We start from the raw sequence: 26,058 nt of genomic DNA on the forward strand, positions 1-26,058 counted from the left end.
TAAGTTTCAGTTATCCAGCTTCAGCCTGGACCAATTCCAGTTGTATGCTTTTAGGGAATAAACTAGTACAAGGAAAGTCTCTAGCTCCTCCTTCCCTCTGTCTCTCTCTTTCCCTCCCTCCCTCTCTCAATCTGCAACTCTTTCAAATACACAAATAAAATACATTCAATTTTAAGAATAACTATCTTGTAATAAGAATATACAGAAATAAAATACTTGAAATGGAATAAATACAAGAAAAATAGGTTGCAGTATTATGGAGAAAACGGGAAAGTAATGAACAAGAACATAAGGCTTAATTTTTAAAGTTATCACAGTATAATATTTAGATAACAAAAAAATCTTAGAATAAACAGAATGACAAATATTTTACAAATCAAAAAGAAGGTAAGAAAAATAAAAATGAAATAAAGCAAATGAATTACATACTGGTAATTATATGAATTATTAACAAGAATATGCAGACCCTTGGTAGAGACAAGCATGGCCAGCTTTGCATGGTTGGAACAGAACAGTGCAACAACAGCTTAGCTAAAAGAGGCCCAGGCAAGGCAAAGTCGAGTCATGGTCTAATGGACCATGAGTCATCATTTTGGATTTATTGTAAATACTAGGAATCCACTACAGCTATTAAAGCAGAAAAAGACCTTACCCTATTTCTAAAGTCATCACTCTGGTGTTTAGAGTAATAAAGCATAAAGGCCACTCAGGAGTCTACTGCAGTGTTCCATGAAGGGATAATAGAACTCATGTGATATGATTTATTTTTGTGTTATCAGTTTCATGCAGTGTATCAAGGTGAGTGTTACGAAGAAAAATCCTAGATGACCTCTGCTCTCTGAGCAAAGTCAGCATGTTCTGTGGCTGTAAAAAACAGACTGCCATGTGCTAATGTCTAAGTTTTCCCACTATTTCATACTGCAATGTAATTTATATTACCAAAATTAAGTGTACATACAATAAAAAATATTTAACTATTTCTTGCACCTAGTAAATTTTCTGGACACATACTAATACCAGACAAACAAGAGGAAAGCATAAGAAACATAATTAAAGGCAAGAAAATCTTCTAAAATAGAAGGCAATGCAGCATGATGGATAATTAACTAAAATTGCTTAATGTAACACACAGGATTGCAAGATAAACTATTTTTTAAAAATTAAGTTTTGTTGTTGCTCACTCCCCTTATACAAATATGCTATGGCCAATGTGGGGACCATGAACCCAGCCGAGGTGTCCAACAGAGCAGCAGAAAATCTATCACTTGAGCCTACACTGACCAATGAGTCAAACACTGTTCCTCTTTGATCTTTCTCAAAAGAATTAGCATAGACTGCCTAAGCAAGATTTACGAGCTCAGCCAAAGGTGGAATGTGATGCCACTTAGCAGATACTAGTACTCAGATAAATGGAAACATTCACGCTAGCATGTTTGAATTAGAGCTAATTTTTCACCAAAAAAAGGCAAGGGTAATAGAAAAGACACAGTGAAAATTACTTTTTAAAAGACAGAATCAATAGCCGCAAGCTTGAGAGCACTCGTGAGATGGCTTCTAACTACTCTTCACTGAACAGAGACACATTCAAAAGGAGGGATAACCTTGTTTACTAGCTTTAAGGAAAATTCTTACTCTGAGAGTTTAAAAGATTTCCCAAGTTTTGGACAAGGCCCACAAGTTCATTTATGTGACCATTTTCATTTGCAGGTAAGTCAAGCCACATAGTGAACTAGTGTTCAGAATTATCTCAGTCTAGAATCGCCACCATGTTTCACAAGATTTTAGATGAAAATCTGTATCCTAAGTTGTACGGATGTTCAATTTAAAAAACTGATAAAAAAAATTCAAAATGGTGACACTTATTTATGAGAATGAAGTTTTTTCTGTTGTTGTTGTTTTTCTTTAGCCAACACAAAACATTTTGGTAAAAATAGAAAGATGAGTTTGTCATGGTGAATATATAGGGAATATTAATCCTGCCTTGTGGCAGAAAGCAGTTCATGTCCTAGAGGCTCCAGTCAAGAGATCAGATCAAAGCAGTCAATGCCCCCTTGTGAAAGAGTAAACAATAAAGTATGTGCAATAATTATTTTCTGAGATGTATAAAGTGGTAAGTCACAATTGCTCTACACCTTGCAGAGAAAAAATGTATTTCATGTGCAACCATGCATAAATTCTATATAATGTATACAGATGTTTTCTATGATAAATTTATTCTTCTATAAAGATATGTAAATATTGATAATTTGACTAAGTAGAAATAGGGCCTATATTTACTATATAGGTAAACATAGCTGGGACTGAAAAAAATGGGATGCTGGGAGATTCATAATCCTTGGATTACCTTACTGTACTTGAGATGGATAGAGAATCTGTATTATGTTAGCAGTAAAATGATGGTTGACACATAATATGATTTGTATAGCTAGTGTGAATGCCAGCAGGCAGGAAGTGACGGCATGGGTACTCGGTCCTCTGGTATCTGCATAGAATGTCCAGTCTCAGTTCTTGCCTTTCGGCCTGGCCAATGTTGGCACATGTGGGGAGTCAATCAGTGGATGGGCTATCTTGTTCTGCCTGTTTGGATCTTTTTCCTTTTATGTGTTTCATATAAGTAATATTAATAAAAACTCAAAATGTTTCTCTTTATTAGCGCAAGATCATACTTTTTCTCTGGTCATCAAAAATCTCTCAAAATAACATTCAAATATTACTACCATTCTTCTTTATCGTCTCCAAGAATTAATAATTTTACATCCTTGACACATTACTCAAGAATCTTTCACATTATTTTCATTTTGTATAAAATTAACTTGATTTTCTTTTATTGCAGAGATTTTTAGTGGCAACAGCATCTTTTTGTTGTAACATAATTAAGGTCTACTGCTAAAGGCAAAATTAAAAAAATAAACTCAGGAAATTAGAATTCTCATAAAATAGAAATCAAGCAGATACCAAATATATTTTTTCCATTCCTTTAAAAGTTATTTATCATTGCAAATGGGGAAAACAAAATTTTTCATTGCATGCTGTATTTTGCACAAGAAAGCAAAATGTATCACCTGTAATTTAGAATGACACATGGCTAAATATTTGGACAAAGAAATACATTAGAATTCATATGGTTAAAAATGTTCTCACCTATACTTCAATTTAGTTTATACACAACATATAACATTCAAAACATAACATGTTATACATAACATCATATCATCTTAAATTAAGGCAAACATGTGGTATTTAACCTTTTGTGATTGGCTCATTTCCCTTAGCATGATGGTTTCCAGTTTGGCCCATTTGGCCACAAAGAACTGCATTTTGTTTTTTTTAATAGCTGAGTAGTATTCCATGGAGTAGATGAACCATAGCTTTCTTATCCAATCCTCTGTTGATGGGCATTTTGGTTGCTTCCATGTTTTTGCAATTACTGATTGTGCTGCTATGAGCATAGGAGTGCATGTCGGTTTCTCATAAAACAATTGTTCTGGGTATATTCCTAGGAGTGCTATTGCTGGATCATACGGTATGTTGAATTTGAGTTGTTTGAAATTGAAGTATAGGTGAGGTGATCACAGAAGGTGGCTGGGAACTCGTATTTACTTTCAACATGTTGGTTACTCATTACTACGTCAATTAATTCCATAATGATGTAAATTTTTGCTGATGGTATGATGGAGCTTTCAATTGACTAGGATAATACTCTGCTAGCTCTGTCTTCAGACCAGAGAGGGTATACCTAAGAAGACGTTGAACTTGACTGGACAATAAGATGCTGGACTCTATGTTTGGTGTATGCTTGCAATGGGGGAATCTCAACTGAACTTGAGCTGTGGTTATGCAACAAGGTGGAGGAATCCACCATGGTGGGAGGGTTTGGGCAGGGGTGGGAGAACCCAAGTATCTATGTAACTGTGTCACATAATACAATGTAATTAATGAAGTTAAATAATAATAAAAAAAATTAAAAAATGAAAAAAAAAATGTTCTCAAGAGTTAACGTTTCAATGAAACACTTAAAATTCATTTTTTTCCCACATAAGATCTTCTTCCCATTCATATTTATGTGTTCTAATCTTTCATTGATGGACATGTTGTTTTTAAAAGGTCACATTAGGAGAAGCTGTCTTTTCCAGTAGCTGTAATATCATCAAGCTACGCGAGTTAGGAAAGCATCCTAGCAGAGTAGGGCAGAAATGTTGAAGCAGAATTCTTACCTGGGTAAAGAAGGGCTCATAAATCTCCACTCCTTTATCAGAGCCTTGCAGCAACACCTCCTGGCCACGTCTCCAGCTGTACCGAACAGGTGGGTTGGAATTGGCAACGCACCGGAGGAACACCGTTCTCTCGTAATAAAACTGCTCTTTAGCCTCACCGATACTTTGATGAACAGTTACCACAGGATCATCCAAATCTGGAAGAAATAAAACAGGCAAGAGACAACGTGACTTTTCAAGTATTGCACATAGACAGCATAGCAATAATGAACACTCATGACTGTGTTACTCAGCACTAGGCTAAACTATTTAATCTCTATAAAAACAAAATGTGTCATTACAGTTGAATATTACCATATTCTCTGATTTGCATGCCCCAATTCTATCTGTTAATACCAGTGTGTTCACAGAAGGCAATGTTAAAAGGCATTAGCACTTCTACTGCTAAATATTGGAACCGAGCATGTGCTGTTTTATACGCATTCTAAAGAAAGACCACAGGGCTAGTATTTCCTGGAGAGCACCCATCTGTTAGTATGTTGGGAATGGTGGGACATGCAGTTATTGTTTTCACTACTCATCTCTACCACAGCTAAGTGGAAGTAGCTAAAAATAATGCAGAATAGAGCTTTGAGTGTCAGCAGAAGTTCATTTGTAAATACAGACTAAAAGACCATAGTTAGCACCCCTGAAACAGCGTGTCCAAGAGGCTTTACTGAAGACTAAAAGAAACCAAGCAACATCCTTGCCTTGATCCAACAGAAAGCTCTCAGCTGCACTTAGTCATGTATACGCCCACTGCATTTCCACAGTTCTGCCCATTTTAATTTTATGACCATGAAAAATGATTTAACCTTGGCTATTGTCAATTCCCTTACCAGTAAAACACCACTCTTAATAATAGTATCACAATATTCAGGCTATTGAAAGATGACATGAATAGTCTGTAAGATCTTGAACGCTTAATAATGCTCACTAAGCTACATGTTACTATTAATATGATCCTTTTTAGAGTCTCACTGAAACTCCCACAGATTCCACGTTATCTCCTTACCTTGATTCCATCAATTTCTGATGCACTAAACTCCTGTTATTAGGTAAAAAATGTATCTATTGTCCAAGCTAGCAAATGCTCCTCATAACAAGTACTTTCATGTGAAAGCCTAAAAAGATGTTACAGTATTTAGGTGGACTTAAGAATGCTAGAGTTTGTGGGCATATGCTGTCCTGAATATTTAAAAGGCATTGTTACTCAAAAAAGATTCATTTTGATGTGTTAAAATAATGAAAAGCCAACAAAAGAAAGAGCTGCCCTATGAAATCAAGAAACAGAATCCAAAAATTTCTCCGTTTTTAAAGTTTTTTTTTTAACGTGAATTGCTTGACAGCCCTACTTTGATTTCTAGTTTTGTAATACTCTGAGGATTTTTTTTCCTCTTCCAACATTAGAATCTTTTCACAGCTACCTCAAAAGTCTAATTTTAGCAGTGTAAATTTACAGAACAACTGCTGCTTTCTGGTAAAGTTTAAGAAACTTGCAGTTTAAATTCACTCTATTAATTGCTCAGGGATAGCTGCTGCCTGGTTTTAATAAGCTGCAGAATTTAGTTGGCAGCCATCATTATCATTCAGGTTTCAATGACCTTTAAAACCTGTAAAATATTAATTTATTTGGTCATTAATCTTTATGTAAATCAAACCATACAGAATGTTGACTGAATTGAGCTTCAGTAACTTTTAAATATGAGTTGTGAACCAATAAAAACCAACTTCAAAAGTATTTCCTTTTTAAAGAGAGATTGTCCATTTGCTGGTTAGTTCCCCAGATAGCTGCTATGGTCAGGGATGGGCCAAACCAAAGCCAGAGCTTCACCAGGTTCTCCTACATAGGTTCACAGGCCCAAACACGTGGCCACCATTTGCTGCTTTCCCTGCCCTTTGCCAAGGAGCTGAATCAAAGTGGAGCAGCCATGAAAGAACTGGCATCCAAGTGATAGGCTAAAGTTATAGGCAGCAGCTTTACTTGCTATGTCACAACACCAGCCCAACTATTCAAAAGTGTGTTTTCTTATTCAGAAATGTTTTCTTTTGATCAAAGGCTTATATTTAGAAGACAAAACCTACATTATATCATAAAACATATTTATGAAGCCAGATAACACAAGATCAGAACTGGACTTGTGTTGTATTCTAAATATTTAACAGATTTGTACTTGCCAATGGTCTGTTTGTGATGTATCTTTAGCCCTTTTGTTATTGGTGACAATAGCACCAGGCTGAGCAGGAACAGAGTAAAACTAAAGCATCCAAACATGCCCTTCCCTGGTCTGGATGACTGCTAAGAAAATAATCAGAGACTCCAATCCCATGACCCTGGTTTACCGAATAATCTGTTGGCTGAAGTATATGTTGGATTTACTCATGTTTGGAATTACTACTTCATAAATTATTGACAAACTCTTCCTCTTTGCATTTCAAAATTTGTTTCAGACCACCAAATAGTGCAATGATTTGAAATCTATTAAGATATTATTTGTATTAATCTGCATTATATGTATTATACAGTACATAGTTATGTAATAAATAACATTAATACTTAAATATGCACTGACATATGTCCAATATATTCCTAAATATGTACTGGTCATGTGTATTTGTCTGCGATCAGTCACTTGAGGAAAGAAACTCTGAAGGCAGAGAGATGTATAGCAACACAGAAGCCTGTGTGGAAGGTGGGAGCAATAGGTTGGACATGCAGTAACAACAAAGGTCTCTCCAGGTCTGGAAAAGTTTTGAATCCATGACACGTCACTCAGACCTGCACTGCCAAGAGTAAGGCAGCTAAGCTATTCTGTACCTTACCCCTTCCCTGCCAACCAGTTATTCAACCCGAGGGACCCTCCATAAATCCAATGAGTGGAAAGAGCACTTTATTCGGCATAGAAGATTTTTTGGTAGGTGGGCTCCGTTGGTAGCCATCAGCTGCTAATACTCTCAGCAGAGAGAAAATGACCCTTCAGTCCTGAGAGAGGTCTGCTTGGTGCAACCACTCTGGTACGCTTGCTGCATGTGATAATTCTTTCGAGGTAAAGCTACTTCAGGATTCTGTTTAGCTTACATTTTGGGGGGAAAATTCCAAAATAAATTATAGTAGGATAGAATTCATAATGTCCTTCTATTATTAACATTCTAGATTCATGTGGGCAGTTTCCCAGTAGGGTTACCAAAGCTTTGGCACTGAGCATCCTTGGCCACCATATCCCTCTCAGACCATTGCTGAAGCCCTTAGTTGGTTAACACTCAAATTGAACACACTGAATCCAAAAAGTGACTTTATGGATAAACTGTGTATCAACCACTTGCCTTACTATTTTATTTTAATGTAGTAACAGCATGTGTTCAGCAGATCATATAGACTAGATTTCCTGCTAGAATGGCAAGTCCTCTGATCTGTCTTTCCAGATAAGGGGCTTAAAGTAACTGAGAGGCAGCCATGGCTTTAAGATTAATAGGGTTCTTGCTATATTGCTTAATAGATGTGTCTTCCTTTTCTGGGAACTTGAGCCACTGAACTGGCAGAGTTCAGAGTTGCGGGAAAGGAAGCACCGATTTCCCCCAAGTGAGTCATTGCATGTGATAATAGTAAGTGAGGTCACTTCTTGGTACTTGGATCTACGTATTTTACAAGGAAAAAAAGAGCATGATATAATAATGGTCTTTGATCTAGGATATAACTGCATTCTGGACAATAGAGCCCCTTACTTCCCACATACCATCTCCATAAGACTTAGCTCCTCTCAAAATGCCATTTTACTGCTGTATTTTATGGGATTTTTAGGTGACATAATCTAAGATGTGACCAGATAATTCAAACGTGATGTGATCACTTCACGATCTGAGATACCTGGTGAACTTGGATCCTGTTTCTGATGCTTCTCAAATATTTTCAGTATCTTCTGTTCCTAGTATACAGCTTATATGAGTAAATACATATAGAAAACACAATCATTACCACATATACGTGTAATGGTGTTGAAGTTTGCTTTATTGAAAATTCAAACACTTTGGGTTTGAAGACTAAAAATTGCCTGGTGTTTACAAATTGGGCATGTAACCATGACACTGTATAAAGCAGCAATATTTAACTTGATAATAATCTTTGATCGTTTTGAGTAGATTAGATTGTCTGTTCAACTTACTTTGTCCATAGGGAGGCTGTACTCTGTTAAACATCTCCATAGCTCTCCATGAGTCTAGAATTCTGCAATGATTTGAACTGGTTTCTCATTAAGAAAACTGTACCAGGACTGGTATTACAACACAGCAGGTTGAGCCACTGCTTGGAATGCCACATCCCACATTAGCCCTGGATGCTATACTTTTCAACCGGCTTCCTAACTATACTAATGGGAAAGTAGTGGATGATGACACAAGTTACAGGGCCATTTCCACTCGTGTGGAAGACAATGATGGAGTTTCACTGTCCTGGCAGTCTTAGCCCTGGCTGTTGCAGGCTTTCAAGTAGTTACCTAGTGGATACGATCTAAAACCATCTTCTTACCATTTCCTGTTCTTCTTCCCTCGCTCTTCCCTGCCTATAATACACTGTTTTCAAATAAATTAGCCTTTAAAGTCAGAAGAGTAATTACGCCCACCTTGCTTTTCAGAACCAAGAATCTTCATTAAGAGCTTGCTATTCACTATCAGATAGATCAAATATGTTCTATAGCATCTCCTGCCATCAACATCCACCTAAGGACAGTCACAATATTGTCCTCTATGACACCCGCATCTTAGTTCCCAGCACTTTCTTAACTGCTTTAGTGAGTGAGGGGATCCTGTAAGGCTTTCCTGAAAACAGACTGATCTGGCGGTATTTCCAGACACTGTTTGATTTATTTACCTTAGCATGACTACTTCTCAGAGTCTTTTTGATTTGGGTATTTTGGAGTTCTTGCAACTTCTACTTCACTTAGTGGGTATCACTGTTTCACTCAAGCCTCCAAAAGACATTGTAGCAGCCTAACAGCATTCCATCCTGCCTGCTACCATGAAAAAAAATCCCTACATTAATAAAGTCTTACTCTTCATATCACTTGATTTTACTCCATTTTCTTTTTTTTTCTGTATCACTTAATTAGAAGCTTCGAATCTATCTCCATACATACTCTCGTAATAAATGTTAGCTTAGGGTCCACAGGTTATCCAAGACATAGGCTTTTCCTTTGCAACTCAACACTTCCCTAGCCATGTAATGTTAACTACTGGAATTATATGCTGATAACCTGGTCAGGGATGTGTGATGCCTCAAAGGAAAAAAATATTTTTGAATCATCTTAAAAAAAAAAAACAGAAATGCTGCTCTCAAATGGAGAAGGAGAGTTTGCTTTTGTAGCCCATGCAGATTCAGGAAGATGCTTAATAGTTTTTCAGTTATAAACAAAAGAAGCTCAATCCCCAATTCAGAGTTCCATTCATCCTGAATCAGGACTCAGATCCTGGTTTAGGTAATAAGATATGATTCCAGACATTCTGTTTTATGATTTCACTTTAGCACCAAGCCTTATTTTCAGTTCCTATGAACTCTGGTTAAGGACTGTTTCTTAGATCACTTCTTGGCCTTTTGCTAAGATCAAGTGAAGAATTGTTTCTTAGGAGAACTGAGCAAATTGGATAACTACCCCAGCAATGGATGGCAGCAAAATTCTGGGTGAATGGAGACTTGAGATTGACTATGTCATTCTTAGACATTGGGAAGGTTGCCTCACCCTTGACAGCACTTCAGAACTGTCCAAACCGTTTGGTCAGAACTCTCAGAACATGCACTACAGTGGGACCCTGGGTTGATGCTGGGAGGCAGCTATGCTCTCCACTACACCACCAGCTCAGCACAACCTGGGTTGATATCAGATGGCAGGTCCCCATCCCTGGGTCCTGGGGCATTGGGGAGGCTGGATGTGGCTTCCCTCTTTGTATCTCTCCCCTATACCCAGAGACAAGAAAAAATAGAGAATTTGGAAATGATTTTATCCACTTTTCCCTAACCCTCAATCCTTCCCACCTTGGTCAACCATGTAATCATCATCAAAAATAAATAGAAAAAGAATCCTGTTTCTTTATGTTTTGCTAAAGAGAGCTTTTCGCTCTCACACATCAGCATTAGTCATGATTAGCAATGTTCAGCCTATTTCCATTATCTTTTTCCAGAGCCTGAAAGGAACCTAACAGAGCTTAATTGATGTGACTGTCTTAGATTTACTATGTTTCCTTGAATTCCTCAAAGCTGTGATCATAAAGACTAGTGCATTCTCTTCCCATAATACCCATACTTGCTCACCATTAAAGTTGTAACAACTTCATCACTCCAGCATTCAAGGGGTATCTGTGGTTAATCAGGCCCTCATGCCTAATGTGTGATTCACTCCTAAAATCTCATTTAAAATCAGCTTTCTTAGAATGAGCCTCATGGAAATATGAATTTTTGGTAAGAATGGGCATTTAAGATTTTTTTTTTGAGGACTACCCACAGAATAAATTAATGAGGTTATATGCAAAAAAAAAGAAGAAGAAGAAGAACATGATGATGCAGCAGTGGGCTGTTCAACTGTGATGCCTTGCCGTGAAGGCCCAGATGACCCACACAGAGCTCCTGGGCTAAGAAGGCTGCTCTACAGGCTTCTGAAAAGGACTCTGATCAGTCACTCAGTCAGGTCTTCCCCTAGTGAGCAGTCTTGACCTTGTTGTAAATGGGTCTTTGCAGCTAAAAACAATTCCACAAGAGTGACTCAGTTGAGAGCAAACACATCTAGCACTCTCAAGATTTAGACAGGGTATCTGCTTCACGGCCTTACAGAAGGAACTTGGGGTTATCTTTGGCTACGTTCCTCAGTTTTTTTTAATGCAGCTTACTGTATATATAATCTCTGTATCTTTATTCAATAGCTGATGTTCATATTCTATGGCTTGGTAATGCCATAAATTTACACTGGACTCTTTTCTGATTTGAGTAATTATTTTTCCTTTGTTTTTTTCCCTTTAAATGAAGTTATTACAATCTAATAGGATAAATGTATGAAATTCAATTATTTTGAAATTCTATTCACTGGGGATGCAAAATATGTTCTGAAGACCGAATGATCTTTATTATTTAGCAGTAGCCACATGTGTATGTATACGTAATGTGCTAACTATATGTAAATGTCTGCTTTTACATATATTTTAATTATGCAGCAAGGTTTACTCTAAAATACAGTCCTGTGTGCACAAAATCTATAGCTTTGTTGTGTTTCCAATACCAAAATTGGTCAATAATAATCTAATGAATTAATACAAAGAAAGTATGTGTTTAATGTTATAAATATCAATTATGATCATAACAATAATCTTAGGAAGTTGAGTTTTCCCTTAAGTGCAACATCTTTTTGGCAGGGGGCAGATCCAAACAGGAAAGGTAAAGTGAGAATTCCACTAGGCCATTGGGTGAGACAGAGTGCAGATGAGAAAAAGATAAGTTCTGTTTGGATCAAGGTAAATAGCAGGTACCTATAGCTTCCCCAGTTACCATGTATGTGATGTGGAGTCAGAATGAACAGTATGAGCTTCAGATACGGATTTCAGAGTCATCAGAATGCAATAGGGGGACAGACAACATTCAAGGGGTATACAGACTGAGAAACAGTCATCCCTGGGCAGGATTAGAGACAGATTTAAAGAAAGTAATTCTACATTAAAGAAAAAAAAATAGAGAGAGGAAAAGTAATGGAAGAAGTGACTTAAAAGCACACTGATATTCCACAAAATAATGTTAAAAACTACTTTGGAAGCATTAAAGGAAAAGACAATAAAAGAATTGGGAAGTAATTTTAAATTTTGCAACAATTAGATTCTTCATGACCCTTGCCAGGGTTAAATCATACAGTTCTGGAACTAACAGTTATCCGTATCATAAAGAAGGAAAATCAGATAAAAATGTGGCACAATTATTATAGCAATGGCTCCTACCATAAAAAGTAGGGGAGCAGTGAGAACACAACATTGGATTAAGCAGTGTCATTTCTCTTGTCATTGTTTTGCTTTTCCCCCCAAGTTGAAAGGTGAATATATAACTGCAATAGAGAATTAGGCTTATTCTAAAAACACACAAGGGATTTTAGGGAAATGGTCATTCTTTGAACTAAGTATGTTAATAAATAAATGTTTATTTAGTGGTATAATTTTTCATGGGTTCTTACAGTCAATATTATTGAAGATGTCTTTTATGAGTGGTATTCTTGTTTATCAGAAATTTTCTATTCAAGTTTGCAGTCTTCTGAGTTGTAGAAGCTTGAATCATTTTTTAACTTTTCCCTATATTTATATCAAAGCATTCATTTCTATTATCCTTAAAACATCAAAAATTGGTTCTTCCATGCTAAATAGTTATTTACTAACACTTAGCTCACTAAGTAATGGAGAATTTGCTTACCCTACTCCTCACTTCAACTGGGGGTGCCTGGCAACAGGAAAGAGTTAAACCACCTCCCAGCAGGCACTGGCACAATTAATCTGTGTGCTTATGATTAACCAGTTATTAACTGCACGGAGTACAGTTAGAGCCTATAAAATCAATTTATCTCAGAAATAATCACAGCAGAAGCACGTCTTCCAGAGGGATTATTCCACCATTTGGTCCAATTTTTCTGTCTTTAATCTTTGAATTAAACCAAATGAATCCAAAAACCCAGATGGCAAAGAGACACTAAATATAGCATTGGATCTCATCTTTCCCTCCGGGAAGTTCCAGAACTCAAAAATTCTTTACAGAAGATATGCAAATTTCTTAAGAAAAGCAGCTACTGAATCCACATGGGGGTACTAAAAGCATTATATATATTTTTTCATTCTATGCACAGGAGTTTATATCACAACTATAGCCAAAGGGGGCACGCACATAACAATGGACCATGCTAATGATGCAAATGTCAATTGCTCCAATCTGAATGAAATTAAATTGCCTTGAAGCCATACAACAGGGAAAACAAATCTTTGTTAGACTGTTAGACACTAACAATGATTTACAGCATTTCCTGCACATATCAATTCAAGAGTATGGCTTTCTTTTACAAATCAAAGGGAAATTTTCTGCAAATATCATTGACAAGAAATACTTTCATATAGTCTCTTGATTTCTCACCAATGAGTAATTTTATCCAGCAACCCAGGAAAGAAAATTAATGAAACATATACTTATACCCAACTTCTGAAAACATACATACAGATGATGTCATACTTAAAATAGATTCATTTTGCGTGGGGTTTTACTCTTATACTTCTAGACACCAGACTGTATTACACTTATATGAGTTTTAAAAAATACATGTAAGTACATGTTTTCTATCTCTTAGCAGTATTATCTAGATTATCCTTTCTGGGGAAAGCAAATTAAACGTGCAGATAAACTACACTACAGTTTTCACTTAATCTCCTCTTCTCACTCATTCTACCAATCTTTCCTAAAAACCAAACAAACAAGGACAAGAGACATCCATTTTAATACGTTACGGAGTGTGCAAAGACACACTTGTGAGGATGATGGTATGGCATAAACATCTAATGATAGTGTATGCATATCCAGCACAAGCTTTGTTTAGTCTTTTTCTTCTTGCCACTGCTTCACAGTCCCTTCTCTTCGCTCATATTAGTTCCTCCCTTGTCATTCACATCACCTAGTACTTCACGTTTATGTTCCCAGTCACGAACATATACAAACATGCTTGTGCTTATGCATAGGTGTTGTATTTGCTTTTTGACTCAATTTATAAAATAAAGAATTTATAAAAATTCTCCTACTGGACTGAAGTATCCTCTTACTCCACCAGATAATCTTTCAGGCTCTTGCTGCCTAGTTCCCACATCATACCCTTTAGCTATTTTTCATTTGGGACATATATAATACAAATATTTTTCAGAATATTTGTATAAAATATATACTTAAATCATTTTCTATTACTCTTGTTTATTTTTTTCAGCCACAATAACAATTTTTATAGAACTAAATGACTGTCTTTTTGGATAGGTGTATTTGATAATGAGACAGAGTTCTGGAAGGTTCCCTTTATGCTATCCATGATTTCTTCCCTTCATCTATAACTGAAGTCCGAATGTCTATCACTTAGAGTTATCATATTTCCTCTCTGGTTAGCATGCAGTAGCAGCAGCTTCCACAATGAACTGAATTCCAACTTCACCACCACAGTGAACGGTACTTCAACTTTCCCATTTATTTGGGTCACAGAGAAGTTTGGAGCTACTTCTTGCTTATCTTCTCCATTATTTGAATTTATCCAGCCTATTGTAAAACCATTTTACTGTGCTACATAAGATTTTTATCTTCTGAATTCTATTAGTACAGCTTTTCCTTATCTAAACCCCTTGCTACTGTTCAGTTCTATCCTTTACGGGTTAAACTCGTGCTTTGGTCTTGAAGTATTTAGATTATTTTGCTTTACTGAGCTTGTAACAAAACAAGATACACATATGCACAAAATGTTTGGGCTTTTTGAGATTATATCAAAATTCATCAGGTGATTTAAATTTTGGATACGTTGTAACATAGAAACATATGTGGCCTGATGTCATCATCAAAGATGAATATTTAATTATATTTCTAATTGTATCATGTGGCATTGCTCGCTGTGGAACACTTAGAGACATGTGAAATATGTCAGTCTGTGATCTTTCCCATGCATTCTTATTATTTCTTTTTAAAGGCAGAGAAACAGATTTGGCTTCTGCTTGGTTATTCCTCAAACGCCCACAATAGTTGGGGCTAGGTCAGATTAAAGCCACAAGCCTGAACTCATTCCAAATCTCCCACATGAGTGTCTGGGACCCACTGTGTGAGCCCTCACTGTGTCCCAGGGTGTGCATGATAAGACAGCAGGAATCATAACGCAGAATCTGAGTTCATGTCCCGGCACCTGAGTGTGGGACATGGGCATGGTGATGTCTTGACACACTGAGCCCGATGGTCACCTGAGTAGAATTGTATCTTTTTCCTTATTCTGATTCAGACATTGCTCTGCTTCCTTGGTCTTCTTTTTAAATTAAAGCTGAAAGAATTCTTTTAAATTTTTTCTTTCAAAATAGTCAAATGCGTATTTTAACATTTTGTATACTTGTTTTGCTTGTGTTTTTGCTGTTTTCAGCTTATTTTACTGCCTCTAAATCTCCCAGTTCATCTACCTCAATTTCTCCTTCCTTCCTAATTCATTGAGTATTAATTTTTATATTTCATTTTAATATAAAAATATCCAAGTATACATTTCCATTGAATTTAGCATTTGCTGTATTCATCAGTTTTACTGTAGATTATTTAGCTACTCTCCAGATGTTATTTTGCCTGGCCTGAAGGTTACCAAGGGGTATTGAACAGTTTAAATAGAATGGATTTGATAGTCACTTGTTCATGACTGATTTACATTATAGTCAGCCTTCAAAACATTACCTGTTGAATTTTAAGGTTTTCTCTATATCTATTTTACCCATATTCTCTTGTGAATGAATCAAGAAAGAAGCATTCTTTCCTGATCCAAGATGATGAGCTGCTGCATTTACTCCGCATTATACACAGGTTACGTGTGCAGTACACTGGGATCCCATACCTGGCTCATCATGCCTTACCTGACCTTACAGTCACACTGTGTCCCCTCTTGTCTCATTCCAACAGCAACATCTACGCCTTGTTCCCATTGCTTTTAATTTTCCCTTTACAGCCAGATAATTTAGTTTCAAGTTTTTTAAAGTACGAGATATCTATTCATTTCCAAGAGATTCACATATTGTCTAGCGCCATTATTCCCCCACTCACATGCTGTTCCCTCCAGTCTTTCCCAGAGCATGCATCTCCTACGGTAACATCTGTCATGTCCTCACTGATTTGTAGTCAAATTTGTGTCCTCAACGTTAGTGGCATCTAGCTACAGAATTCCTGAAGTTCAGTCTGTTTTCCCCTGTAGTGATCTTCAGCCCCTGATATTAAAAAAAAAAAACAAAGCCGAATGTGACCCACTGGAATACACTTGGCTCGGGTTGGGGCAGACCAGGCTGAGTCAGTTCACGTCATCCACTGGCAAGCCCAAGTGCTGAAACTGTGTGGGGGCCTGGCCGTGTTTGGTTGCGAAAAAAAAAAAAAAACAAAAAAAAAACAGTACAAAACACAAAATGCCAAGGTGAAATGGCCTGTGCTAGCAGGGAATGCAACACCCGACCAGCACTCCTCCCACTGGTTTAGGTGAGGGACAAGAGTGTGATGGGCAGAGCCGGGGAGAGATGCGATACTCATTGGTTCCAATAGAGGTCGGGGCTCAGAAGAGAACCAACCCAGGGGTTAAAACCATCAGCTGATCTGAGTGATGGACGGTGGCGGGCACTGTGCTTACTAGTAGTACATGTAGGAGCCTGGACTGGGAATGCCTCAAAGTTTTTTTTAGGGGGATTCCCCTGAACAAAATGGAGGAATCAAAGCATTAATCAAAAAAAGATGGAAAATGGAGTAGATGAATCAACCACCTCAGCTTTATGCTTGCAGCGGAAAACTGGACAAGGGGAAACCCTAAGACGGACTATGTCAATCAGTGGACTCTGCACCAGCCTCATCATACCTGGACTGTTGCTGATGATATGTTGGTGCTTCTAATTGATCGAGGTGACGCTCTGCTGGCTCTGCCTACAAACCTGAGAGGGCCTCCCTAAGAGGCGGTTGAACTTGAACTGGACAAGTGGGATGCTGGACTCTGTATAGTGTAAACTTTTAATTAGGGAATCTCAACGGAACTTGAGCTGTGGTTATGCATCAAGGTGAAGGAATTCATGATGGGGGAAGGGTTTGGGGTGAAGGGGGGGGAATCCCAGTACCTATGAAATTGTGTCATGTAATGCAATGTAATTAATGAATAAATGAATATTTAAAAAAAAAAAACAAACAAAACAATGAGTCTCATTCAAATCTCCTTACATGTTTTTTACCTTTGTCCTATTAAACTGTGTGATTTATATCATATTCCTCTAGAGTCAAGGAGAGTATGGGATATAGTTTGAGATAAAATGGCTGATAAATGCTTCAATTATATCAACAAAGTGGTTATGGAAATATTAGGAATTTGACCTTAGGTATTCTCAAAATTCCAGAATTAAAAAAACAATGAGATAGGGAAGATTTGCACAATGTTAAAAATGATAACTAAAGCACCGTTAGTTGTAGTTCTGTGATGTGGTGGGTAAGGTGAGATACTGGCATCCCGAACAGGCACCAGTTTATGCCTGACTTCTCCATTTCTCCAGTTCCAATTCAGACCCCTACTAGTGTGCCCGGGAAAATTGTGGAGAATGGAACAAGTGTTCAGGCCCCTGCACCCCCAGGGGAGAACTAGAAGAAGCCCCTGGCTGCTGGCTTCAGATCAGCCCTGTTCCGGCTCTCGTGAGCATCTGGGGAGTCAAGCAGTGGATGGGTGCTCTCTCTCTCTCTCCCTCCCTCCCTCTTCTCTCAGTGTCTACTCCTCTCGCTCTATAACTCCACCTTTTAAATAAAGAAATAGATGTATAAAAATCATTAAGAAGCATTCTTACTATGAGCTACGCTTATTACTATTACATGTTGAGAGCATATCAATTTCATAATAGCAGAAGTCTAATCAGCATAACTTTGTATTGTAAGCACGTTTTCAGTAAATCATTACACTAATAAAACTGTAATACACATCTAATCTCAATATTTTAGCTATTCTGAGAAACAGTTCTTAAAATATGCACATACTTCATAAATAAATGAACCATCATCATCAAGTGCATATGTGAATGTGTACCTAGCATGTTTGATAAATCAACACAAAAATAGAAAACTTAGCCTAACTGTTCTCAGGAAGATATACATTCATCCACTACCTGGGTCAAAAAGTGTCACCATACAACATGCAGAGACAAAGGGAAGACACACATCTAAGTCAAGATTGTGCAATATTTTGGCTCAAAGTATTTGCAAAGTTTTACATAATAATGAATAAAGATGCAATAAAATATTTCCTTCGTCGTGCTTAATGCTTAACCAGCATCAAACATAATTAAAGAATAAGAAAGTATGTCACAAAAACATCATTACTGCAAATTTTTAATAAGCTTGGATATTTTTTTTGTAATGCAAATGAAATTCGTATCAGTCTAAACCTTTTACTGCTTTTTTTGGGTGTGGGGCTATCCTGAGGTAGCTAAGCTAATTGGAAGATCACTGGAAAAAAATTCTGATTACCAAAATTCTGGTAATCATAGGATTAGATTTCAAGATTTATCTTTTCACAAGATCTTTTTTATAAACAGAAAACAGACTTCATACACTTTATAGATACGAATGAAAACCACATTGAAGTTCCACCTAATTCCAGTGAGAATGGCCTGCAGACAGAAATCAACAAATACCTGCTGGGGAGGATATGGGGAAAATGGTACCCTACTGCACTGCTGGTGAGATGGTAGACTAGTACAGAATCTGTGGAAGTCAGTATGGATCTTTCTCCTGGAAATAAATCCAAAGGAAATCAAGTCTGCCTATGAGAAAGTGACATACAATCCTATATTTGCTGCAGTTCAGTCTACAGCAGATGCTTGTCAAAAGAGGAATGGATTAAAAAAAAAAAACTTGTGGCACATCTACTCCATGGATTACTACTAAACCATTTAAAGGAATGAGATTCTACCATTAGCAACAAAATGGTCCCCACTGGAGGCCACCATGCTTAGTGAATTAAGCCAGTCTCAAAAGGACAAATACCATATGTTCTCTCTGATAAAATGCCATCTTTATGTAAACACGAAATAAAAAGATACACAGGGCCCCATAATTGAACAATGTAATGCAGACGAGAATACTGGGAAACAAAGAAGTGCTGCAGTGTGTTACTCTACTCTTGAATAAGAGTAGGACTCTCGGGAGGAAATTTAAAAAACATTGACTTCAAGATACTAGATTATCTGTCATTGCCTATACCCACAAAGCCGTGACACATGTAAATAGCAGAAGGTTGGAACTGTGACCATATCTGTAAAATACAGCGGGAAATGAGGGTGGGAAGGAAGGGGGGGAGGGAGCAAACAGAGGGACGAGAGGAAGCCCTATACCTACAAAACAGGATGATGGAAAACAAAATTAAAATTTTTTTAATTCTATCAATATAAGGATAGTTTTCTTCCTCCTTCCCTCTTCAACTCTCTTTTCTTTTTAATTTTTCCAATAACATACATTTAATTTACTTTATCACCATAGGCTTAATACTCCACTATATAATGACCAACAAGCTAAAAGAAGAAAGGCTATTGTGCATTTTTTCATATTTTGAGTTTCCTTATCAGATTATTGTGGTTGACAAACATCCATTCAGTCCTGTACTCCCTCTTTAATCCAACTGCAATTAATCCGCATGTCCAGGTACTATTTTAGTCACTAACTTTTAACAGTGAATAAAACGAAGAAAAATGAGGAAGAGAGGGAAGAAGGGAAGATAGGGAGAGAGAGAAGTGGGAGAGGCAGGGAGGACCTGAGAGACGATCAGTATTTCCTTATGAAGTCTCTGTTGTACTGAAATAAAAGAAGTCAAATAAAAATTATTTAATAAAATACGTATCTTGTTAATTGTTTACTACTGTGATAAATACTAGGATGACAGTGTATAGAAAATGGATGGAAGAAAGACAGTGGAAGAAGGAAGAGAATGGGTTCAAGGGGAAGATGGTTGTCTTCTTGAAATTATTTTCATGGAATGCTTGAAATCTCTTTATATTAATATAAAATACCTTTATATTACTAAAATATACAATTTGGGCCCCATGCAATAGCCTAGTGGCTAAATCCTCACTTTGCATGTGCCAGGATCCCTTATGGGTGGCAGTTCCTGTCCAGGCTACTCCAATTCCCATCCCGCTCCCTGCTTAGGGGCCTGGAAAAGCAGTAGAGGACAGCCCAAAGCCTTGGGAAGCTGCACCTGCACGGGAGACTTGGATGAAGTTCCTGGCTGCTGGCTTAGGATTGGCTCATCTCTGACCATTGTGGCCACTTGGGGAGTGAAACAGCAGATGCAAGATTTTTCTTTCTGTATCTCCTTCTCTCTGTAAATCTGACTTTGGAATAAAAGTAAATAAATCTTCAAAGATCTGTAATTTAATAGTTAAAAAAAAACCACACAACCTGTGAAGTCTTTAATGTAGACTTATTCTATTGCCTTCCATTATATTCTAGCTGATTATTGTTAAAGTCTGCAAGGAAAGTGTAGGAGACCGGATTGCTACTTAACCTTTTACTTCTCTTTGTTCTTCCACTCCTACCTTCTACTCTCAAGGCTATAAATAGCCCCTTCGGGACTGTACAGATGCTTGTAAGAAGAGAGGTACGCAAAATGGAGCTGCAGGCTTCCCACACACAAAAATGTACAGATTGCAGGGTAGGACTCCTGAAATCCCCCACATTTGCTTCCATGGCATCACACCTGCAAACGTCCAAATAGCTACACTGAAGTGGCTCGCTTCAGCAGAGGTACTGAATAATTTCTAAATAATTTCAACTGTCAGACCATTTTCAAAAGCATATACAAATAGACTCTGTTAAAAGCAATATTCTGCTATTCTTACAAAGATGAACACGAATTCATAAGGCTTCTTGATTGTTGCAATAAACCATTTCTCTCAAGCAATCCATTATTTATTTATATTCAGAATGAAAACTCATATTTTAGTCTTACTTCAATAAACACACCTAATAACTTGTGGCAGTTGATATTAGATACTTTTGTGTTTTTTTGTAGAGCAATACACTCTGCTTAGAAATTTTAAGCAGTTTTTAGTTTTATAAGCTTCCCTGTGTGCTACTTTAAATTACTCATCCTTAGTAAATTTCAATATTCAGGGCCTGGTGCCATAGTCTAGTGGCTAAATCATTGCCTTGCATCCTCCAGCATCCCACATGGTACCAGTTTGTGTCTCTGTTGCTCCACTTACCATCCAGCTCCCTGCTTGTGGCCTTGGAAGGTAATAGAGGATGGCCCAAGGCCTTGGGACTCTGCACCCATGTGGAAGACCCAGATAACCTCAGCTCCAGCCATTGTGGCCACCTGGGAACCAGCGAATGGAAGATCTTTCTCTCTGTCTCTCCTTTTCTCTGTAAATTTGATCTTTGTTTGCAATAAAAATAAAGAAATCTTTTTAAAAGTTTCAATATTTAATAATAACAGACATGTCATAAAATAGTTGTTTCATTAGTCCAAAAATAAATACTTCTAGATAATGAATTTTCATGTTTTCTGTATTATCAAACAAAACTATATTTTCCTTCTTTTGACAGCACTGGGTATCTTTCATACAATACAAATATCAGTATCTTTAGATCTTAGGCAAAACATATGTAGTAGCAGCTTGTACAGCCTTAAAATGAGACACAACCAAGGGTAACATTTATTTCTAACTCTAGAAAGCAATGCATAAAAAGACTTTTTAAAGGAAAACCAAATCTAAAACAAAAATCTAAACACAGAGAACAAAATTTCAACTACGCTAAATTGGCCTGATGGCACCAAAAAAAAAAAAAAAAAAAAACCTCATACTCCCCACTAATCACCAAATGTTCCTCATTCTAGTTATTAATTTAAAACTCATCCACAATGACCCCTTACAGGCAGACAAGATAATTTATGTCAGATTGAATGCATCAGGCAATCCAGCCAAGTACACAGAACATTAGATTCTGCTCGCGGCTGCCATCTCCTACTGATCTGGCTTAGCTCTGAGAAAACTGGGAGAAACAACCGATATTCTCTTAGGCAGATCTTGGCCAACCACAGCAGCATGCTTCACTTGTCAGAATCTCTCCTCCTTTTTTTTTTTTTTTTTTTTTAACATTTCCTTATAAGGAACATCTTTCCAAAATTAGACACGGTCATCCTTTTCCCACCAACTCCTATTTCTGGAGTTGTTATTCATTTGCTAAAGCAACTGAGAAGAGTGGCAGGTGTTGTGACACAGTGTGTTAGGTCAGGCACACATCACACAGGAATGCCGGCTCATTACCCAGAGCCTCTGCCATCACTCTAGCTTCACAGGAATGCAGCCCACCTAGGCAGGAGACAGCTCAAGGGCTTGAGACAATGTCACTCGGACGGCAGACTTACATGGGATTCTAGACTCTTACATTTGGCCTAGCTAAGCATGAAAATATATAAATGGCAATTAAAGAAGGTAACTAGATGAAACTAATTCCCACTGAAGTTGAACAAGAATCATTTTAATCTGCTAGCTACAAGAACAATTGAGGAATAATTACCAAGGTCTTTGCTGTGCCCTTTCTTAATACTGCAATTTGAGGCAAGGTATTTAACCTTTCTCTACAGCGTCTCTCGCTAACAAAGGCTCAGTTGTGGGAAGCACCTAGTAGCCAGTTGATCATAAACAATCCAAGTGTTTCTGGACAGAGTGCAGAGCTACCAACGCAGCGGACTGATCAGAAAGAGATCACAAGAGGCAAAGCAGTAGAGTTCATGAGGAGCAGATGGGAGGTAAGAACGCAGAGACCACGGAAGCCCGAGCCAGGGGCAATTCTCTGAGTAAGTCATTCAGCTCTGAGATGAGGGGTTTACACATCTTCTAGCTGTGCCTACCAGTACTTCAGGGAGTCAGCGAAATATCTGAGGAGGTTGATCCTAAGTTGTGATTTACACTTCCCATTGACCAAGACAACATTATGAAGGAGATAATCCTGCTAAATTCAATATTTAGATTTAAAACAATCAGACAGAACCTGAGAATCCTTACGGGTCAGTTTGGGTATAACACCTGGCTGTTGTCTGCAGTATTCCAACCTATAACTTAACTGCATTTTGATCACAGTGGGATCTATTTTGTAACATATTTCAATTAAATAAAATATACAACCTCACTGCATTTGAGCAGATGTAGATTGTTTAGAAATGAATATTTTTATCTCTTCTTCGTTTCCAATGTGCCATCCTCAATCTATTAGGTATCTGCTTCAATTATGCATCTCTAATTTGTCTGGCTGCTACAAAATTTATTTAGTCAAGCATTTCTCTCTGTTGGATTAGGGGATTTTTAAGAACAAAATAATATGTCTTATATCAAACTCCTGATATGTAAACAAGAAATATAAACTAATCTTAATGAAACTCACAGGCCCTTTACACAGAATAGTATAAACATCACACAGGTGTAGCCAAGAGGTGCCGATGACCTTCAGATCACAATGCTATACTCTGTATCCTTCTCTTGTCCTTACTTGCCTTGTGACTATTGATGTTGAATTTCTTTAAAAAGCCAAGAAAAGTGGAAGAGGACTACTTTTTTGGCCCAGAAAGTACAAAGAGAATCTAAGGCTTGTGACTACAGAATTCAAATAATTTTGGTCAGATTTATTGTTTCTGCAGGACTAGAATCTGTCAATCAAAATGATCAATGATTATTTACTTATGAGCCAATCAAAATGTGATACGACTTCTCCCTACTAGTTTATGAATAAATTTCCAGCAAGGAAGCTGTAAGATAAGCTATTGGCAGGACTTGACACAACAATGAACTATCTGAACTTGAATACTTTAATTTTCATCCTTCATAAGCAAATATAGAAGGTAAATCCTAGCTATCAAAAAATAAGTAAATATACAAATGTGCGGATACACACATCTCTCTAGGAAACGGATTCAGAAGTTGAAAGATCAAATGGTAGGTATAACAACAATTCACTTATCCTTATTTGCCCATTCTAGCAAGCACCAGAATAAATCCTGCTGTTCATACATAAAAACAGAGCCCTTCTGTATACGTAGAAAGCGGTTCCTGCCTTTAGTCACAGGGCTGGCATGCTTGTACCTAATCACTCTAAGTTTTTATAGTCATCACTTGCTTACGATTAACTACTCTCAGTTGAGAGGAAAACCAGGACAGAACAGCGACTGTGGCAGCAATAGTCTTTGAACAGAGCAACAAAGAGAAAATAAATCATAAACTATAACAAATAATCCTAAACTATTTCCTACAATTTATCAGAATCTACTAGGTGCAAAACACTGCATAGCCTCTGCTATTTAAACTAATTTTTATAGGAATCTTGGGCCTGAAGCAATGGCAATTGATGTAAAAACTGTTAATTTTTTTCTGCATTTTTCCTAAAATGTTCATTCATGACACAGGATATAAAACAATCTATGTGGTTTCTTACTGTTCAAAGGGAGGATCTCACTTTCTTTAGTGCTGCAATGTACTTTTAAAAACCATTTGTTAATACAAAGGAGTCCAGGATCACAGCAAACACATGGTAGTAACTACAACACAATAATTATGGTATATAATATTAATATAAACAGAATAGATTAGCTGCATTTTAAAGGAACAAGTCTAGAAATATGATACATCAATACCAGCTTCACACAGGTGTTCCTAACCATTTCAGAATGTGTTCTAGTTCAGAAATTTTACATCATGTTTTAACATGTATGTAAATACATTTTAAAAGCCTACTCAATTAACTTAGCCTCTGTATATTGTTTAGCAAAAGTTATCACAAATATTTAGGCGAACACTGTGTGTGTGTGTGTGTGTGTGTGTGTGTGTGTGTGTGTGTAGAAAGATTTCATCACAATCAATTGGAATCCATGGCCAACAGTGGCACAAAAAAAGATCCTCTGGGCATGTAACCTTGGGATATATTTCCTAAGGAACCCACCGTGGGCAGGAGAAGGGTGTTGTTGATTTTGTAATGCGGACACATAATGTAGGAAAGTTGGGTTCTGATTGAAAGATAAAAGCTTAAAAGGCATTAACTGGTATTAAAATTCATTGAAAAGCACCATGGCATTTCAAAGTAACTGGCAGTGCTGTTAGTGTCTGCTTTGGCACAGCAAATGCACATTCGGCAGCCCAGGTGATGCTCAGTCCCTCACAATGCAACAGCATTCAGACACATCTCAACCGGGTTGAGGGCTAGCAGGTGAACATCAACTTTTTCATAATTTATCACAAACATTTAAACCTCAGTTTTTTTAAAAAAACTGCAGCAGTAAATGCTTGACTACATCATATTTTATCTGCTTTTGGATTTTAGCGACATGTAATATCTTTTGCTCAGCCTATTTTCTAAGAAACTATATACAATATACTCTTCAGCTAATTCATTTACTCTTATAAAGTGTGTCACATCAACAATCTGTGTACCAAGGAATTGTTCTAGATATGGGAATCTAAAAATAACCAAGAAAAATTCTACCTTAGGAAAGGTTACAATTTCATCAGGTAGGAAAGACAGAAAAAAAAAATCACCATCTCATATGTTACACTATGGGAAGTAACACAGTCGATGATTAATTACACACCTATCCAAATTTGTATAGGACTCAAAAACGCAATGAATTCAGCCTGAGCAACGAGCAGAGAAAGACACTTGAGCTGAGCTTAGCGAAGAGGTTAACCTCTTTCAGGTAGGCCAAATAGCAAATGCATGGAGGTACAGAGAACAAGATAAATTTAGGCAAGAAATTCAAAATAATTAGAGTAATTCTAATAAGTATTGGTCTTACAAACCAGGAAGATCCACCAGGGACTCCTGGTAGATAATGGTAACTGTCTTGTCTATTAAAAGGTTAACGTACTTGGTAACCTATTTGAATTGAGAATCCATGGCCTGTGACTAGCTCACAGATTAAGAACAACAAAGTTTAGTGATCCATCTCATGGGGAAACAACTATTACAGATAGAATTCTAATAATTTAAGGGACTGGTATGGTAACCAAACAGGCTAATCCTCCACCTTGCAGTTGAGAATGG

At 37.2% G+C, this 26,058-nt stretch overlaps 1 protein-coding gene across 1 annotated transcript in view; it reads right to left on the minus strand.

Moving 5' to 3' along the window:
• The window catches only part of MDGA2 (MAM domain containing glycosylphosphatidylinositol anchor 2), a 687,915-nt gene that overhangs the window by 240,875 nt on the left and 420,982 nt on the right, over positions 1 to 26,058 (minus strand). The window contains exon 4 of the mRNA XM_058666386.1: positions 4,215 to 4,411. Within this exon, the coding sequence (XP_058522369.1) occupies positions 4,215 to 4,411 (197 nt within the window). The remainder of the gene's footprint in view (positions 1 to 4,214; positions 4,412 to 26,058) is intronic.

Source organism: Ochotona princeps, chromosome 6 (genome assembly GCF_030435755.1).
Source record: "Ochotona princeps isolate mOchPri1 chromosome 6, mOchPri1.hap1, whole genome shotgun sequence".
In the NCBI taxonomy this organism is placed as follows: domain Eukaryota; kingdom Metazoa; phylum Chordata; class Mammalia; order Lagomorpha; family Ochotonidae; genus Ochotona; species Ochotona princeps.